The sequence below is a fragment of the Agrilus planipennis genome, unplaced genomic scaffold, assembly GCF_000699045.2.
Source record: "Agrilus planipennis isolate EAB-ADULT unplaced genomic scaffold, Apla_2.0 scaffold46, whole genome shotgun sequence".
Classification (NCBI taxonomy): Eukaryota; Metazoa; Arthropoda; class Insecta; order Coleoptera; family Buprestidae; genus Agrilus; species Agrilus planipennis.
Genome location: NW_020438933.1, coordinates 12,542 through 17,114, shown reverse-complemented (window position 1 = coordinate 17,114; position 4,573 = coordinate 12,542). Strand labels below are relative to the sequence as shown.

Below are 4,573 nucleotides of genomic sequence, written 5' to 3'. Positions count from 1 at the left end.
ATTCATTTAAATTACATGCTGTAAAGGGCCATATTGATCTATATTAAATGCACAATGTATTTAAGGTACTTAATTGGATAAGAATTAATGCTGTATTGCCTACAATCGCTTCGTAAATAAGTCATTATTTCTCATAAAAAGTAAAGGATAAAAATGGTTATTGTGGGTTATCCCTAAGAGATAGACATATACCATCGCGGACTTTTTTGTAGACCTTTTTAAGGTGTACAATACTCTAGTACATTATTTTGATCTATCTCGTAGGGTTCAGCCAGCATTTGCAATGTATGCGCAAAAAAATGTGTTTATTTACGACATTACATTACAAACCTCTAAAATTATCAGTGTTTCTCTACTATATTATGCATGTATTATACATATAAACCTTCCTCTTGTATTACTCTATCTATTAAAAAAACCGCATTAAAATCCGTTGCGTAGTTTTAAAAATGTAAGCATACATAGGGACAGACAGCGGAGGAAATGCGCGTTGCATGATTTCGTTACATAGCAACTCGCATGAAACGAACTTACCCTACCGTGCGTAAAGAAATTTCACTTCAAAAAAATCCAACGTGTAATTATATAACACGCTATTGAAGTGAACATCTTCAAATACACAAACATACCGGGATAGGGGTTAAGGAATTGGCGTCAGTGGCGTCGTTTCGACTGTAGAGTGTAGCACACATACACAACCACATACAAATACATTCATACATTTTGTTAGGGCTACACTATACATGCCGGAGTTGCCTGTAACGAACGTTGCATTGAGGTGCGCTCACGGCTTAAGCGATCCCCCCTACCAACTCGACTACGTGGCCGAGTAGAGGAGGGACATCCGTTGCATGATTTCGTTACATAGCAACTCGCATGAAACGAACTTACCCTACCGTGTGTAAAGAAGTTTCACTTCAAAAACAGAGTGAACTAATGCATCGCTATTAACAAAGGGTATCTACACCTATTATTTTTGAATAACTGCAAACCGTGTAGGTGTAAGTGCTTTTGCGTCAGATGGATCAGTGAAAAAGGTTCATTTGACTTGTTGTTAATAAACAGTATACCTACACTATCTACTTTTCTCACTTTGTACCCAAAAACAAGTTTGAGCGTATGTTTTGTTTTCGTTACGTTGTTCTTGGAAACAAAGTCATTGTATAAAAAAAAATATAAACTTGTTTTGATCGCAACGTTCTTTTTCCCGTCATTACGTCATTATCTCATTATCATTAGATATGTTTGTTTTCTTTCGCAGTACATGCACACATTTGCTTTATGAACGCTGTACAATTCGACCTTGAAATGGCTGCTGCTGCACACCTTACGGCCTTCTGATTTATACGTATGTTTACTGTTTATTTGTGTGTATGTTAGTGCGGGCTGAATTTGTATGTTCTATATTCGGTAGACATACGTCACATCGTAAACGATACTATCATTTTTTTAAAATACGTGAACAGCTGATTGCACGGCGCGGCGTTGCATTGCTCTGATTGTTAGGTTTAACATTTTACAACGCATTTGCCCTTTTCTACATTTATAAATAAAAGTATGCCTGTTATTATTTAATGCAGCAGTTTCAGTTGGTTTTTAATATAAGGTTATGGGGTAAAATCAAACACGTTGAGAGTTTACCGGGAGCTTTATTTTATGTCTTTTTATTACAAATAATAATTTACGACTGTTTTTAAAAATACGTTGTAACGTTAAACTTAAATTCATATTTTTATTTAAACTTCACCTCCTGTAGAGGCATAGTTTTGCGAAAAATAAAGTAAACTATAACTAATATAAACAAAAATTAAGACTAAATAAAAACTATACTTGGACTAATCTAAAAATGATTGCACTTTTGTGTGTAATAGTAAAATAAATGTGCTTTTGTAAGAATTTTCAAATTAATTATTTCAAATTGCATTTCTGTTATTTTATTATTCTAATTAATTAAATCATAATCATGCAATACAATATTTTACTGATAAGTATATCTCATCCATTTAACTATTTTATTTTTTAAGGTCTTAGGCTGGATCCACACTATAAGGTTGATCACGGTTCACATTAGACAATCTGACTCAGTTTACGATTCTTAAACCGTCAATAATCGAAGTCGGATGTATTTGGCTCATAATTAATAGTAAAATAAGCCTATAAGTATTTAATATCTTGTAATATTCGCGGCCCAAAAATGTCATTGGACTTTTCGCTTAAAGAATTAGCTGTTATATGTTTTATTCTTGATGAAGGAGAAGAATGTGGTTGCATCCAAGTTTACTGCAACAAAAAACGGAAGGAGAATACTACACTCTCTATCGTCATTTAATTAATGATGAAGAAAAATTCCACACAAAAGTCCACTTTGGTTTAGACATCGTTAGTGCTTAGAATTAACTTAAATAATAAATTTTTTCAATTACTCAATAGGAATTTAATAAAATCTTTCAAATGTACATTAATTACATTTGATGCAACAGTCGCTTCTACGGGTAATAGCTGACTGAACCGGATACAAAAGAGCATTCATACATGTCGTGACAAGTTCGATCTCGCTCAAACAAAATTTCTTCAAAACTGATCGCGACTAGAATGGGATTCGACCGGAACTTGACTGTTACGGATAATATGAATGCACACATTGTTTTTCATTTGATATTTTACCAGACCGAGATCTGACCGCGAACGAACCGTGATCGACCTTATAGTGTGGATCCAGCCTTATTCGAAACGTTCTTTCTATCTTTCTTAAAACAAGCTCGGTCAGGCATGCTAATCTAAACTAATCTAAAATTTGTCCTTATAATATCTAATATGGATACATATATCTCCTGAAAGTCGAGAACTATATAGAACAAATAATATGCCTGAATTAATTCCTAGAAAATAAGTTTTGTTTAAATATTGTATAATGTAAATTTTAACATTTAATATTTACGTATTGCATATTATCTTTTATTCGCCACTTCCACCGCGTAAAAAAGATGTGCCTTAAAAAAATCAGCCGTTTCAAATATTACTCCGTAGAAACAGACAGTCAGATAAAAAGTGGCATAGATTACTTCTGACAACGTCTTTTTCATATATGTTCAGCCATTTGGAAGATTAGTCCCTAAAATTTTATTTAAAAGTCGTTTGTGTCTTAATTGCATACAAATAACCACGAGTTTAAAAAAGGCAGTTATTTGAATAACAGAAACTTTTTCATTCGCTATAAGTATGTTTATATTGAATGTGTAGACATTGTTTTGATATACCTAAATATATTTATAAGTTCACGTTTGTTATAATTTTATTAGTTCTCAAATGTATCTATTTTGCTAATTCTTTTTGTTGGTATAAATAAGGTTATTGAAGAATTTGTTTCTGTCCGCTATGTCCCTGCATTTTAAGTTTGTAATACCTTCGAAAATATTCATTTAAATTACATGCTGTANTTATTGCATACAAATAACCACGAGTTTAAAAAAGGCAGTTATTTGAATAACAGAAACTTTTTCATTCGCTATAAGTATGTTTATATTGAATGTGTAGACATTGTTTTGATATACCTAAATATATTTATAAATTCACGTTTGTTATAATTTTATTAGTTCTCAAATGTATCTATTTTGCTAATTCTTTTTGTTGGTATAAATAAGGTTTTAGTTTTTATATTTCTTTACATTGTTGCTTTCTATGATAAAAAAACACGTCCGTATTATTGTTTGTTCGTTTATTGATAGAAGTATTTTATTAATGTCTTTTTTGCATTGTTTTAGGGTCCGTTTGAAGTTCAGAAACGCTTGGAAGAGGTCCGTCTTTTGGAGTCTCGCAAGTCTGCTCGTCTAGCCGATCAGGACACTGACTTCGCCCGTCTGGCAGATATGGCAGGAGACCGCAAACGAACTGCCTCCCACACCATAGACGTGCCTGCACCTTCGCACCATTTCGGGTAAGAATAATTCGTGTAATTCTACCGGCTTACCTAGTTGTTTCTTTATTACATGGGTGCGAATGTCCACAAATGGAGATGTTTTCTCACGACAGCGACCCAACGTTTAATTAACGGTGTGTGTGACCACCGCGTGTACACAATCTTATGTGCATACCTTTTTGTGTTAAGAAGAAGCTCTTGGTTATTAAGGTGTGTGCGCTCATTGACCGTTACCACCTTTTTTAAACGAAATTGCGAAAATATACTTGTCTGAGTATAGAATCTCTAATTACTATCTAGTTATTTGCATATTATAATTTCAATTCCTTCTTACAGTAACGACATTTGTAAAAAATTAAACTGTTTAAGACAAAAAAATTATTTCAGGTAATAAATGTAATTTATTAAAAAACTCAACCCCTTCCTAATAAGAGTGGTATTGATAAAATTAACTGTCTGATTTTATGTAGGTCAAAGTAGTAAGAAAAAGACTTATTTTATGGGAAGAATTGGAAATCAAGAAAGCCTTTAAATATAAGCTTACATATTACTCATTTACAAGCTAATTTATTAAGGTGTACTTGGGTTTTTCTAAAAATCTATTTAATTAGTTTCATATGTATTTGTAAATATGATAATAAAAATCCCATTATATGG

The 4,573-nt window shown here is 32.5% G+C and overlaps 1 protein-coding gene across 1 annotated transcript in view; it reads left to right on the top strand.

Moving 5' to 3' along the window:
* Positions 1-4,109, top strand: part of LOC108744744 (zinc finger protein 395-like) — a 56,284-nt gene extending 52,175 nt beyond the window's left edge. Inside the window, exon 2 of the mRNA XM_018480652.1 lies at positions 3,762-4,109. Coding sequence (XP_018336154.1) covers positions 3,762-3,938 — 177 coding nt within the window. The 3' untranslated portion in view covers positions 3,939-4,109. The remainder of the gene's footprint in view (positions 1-3,761) is intronic.
* Positions 4,110-4,573: the final 464 nt, after the last annotated feature.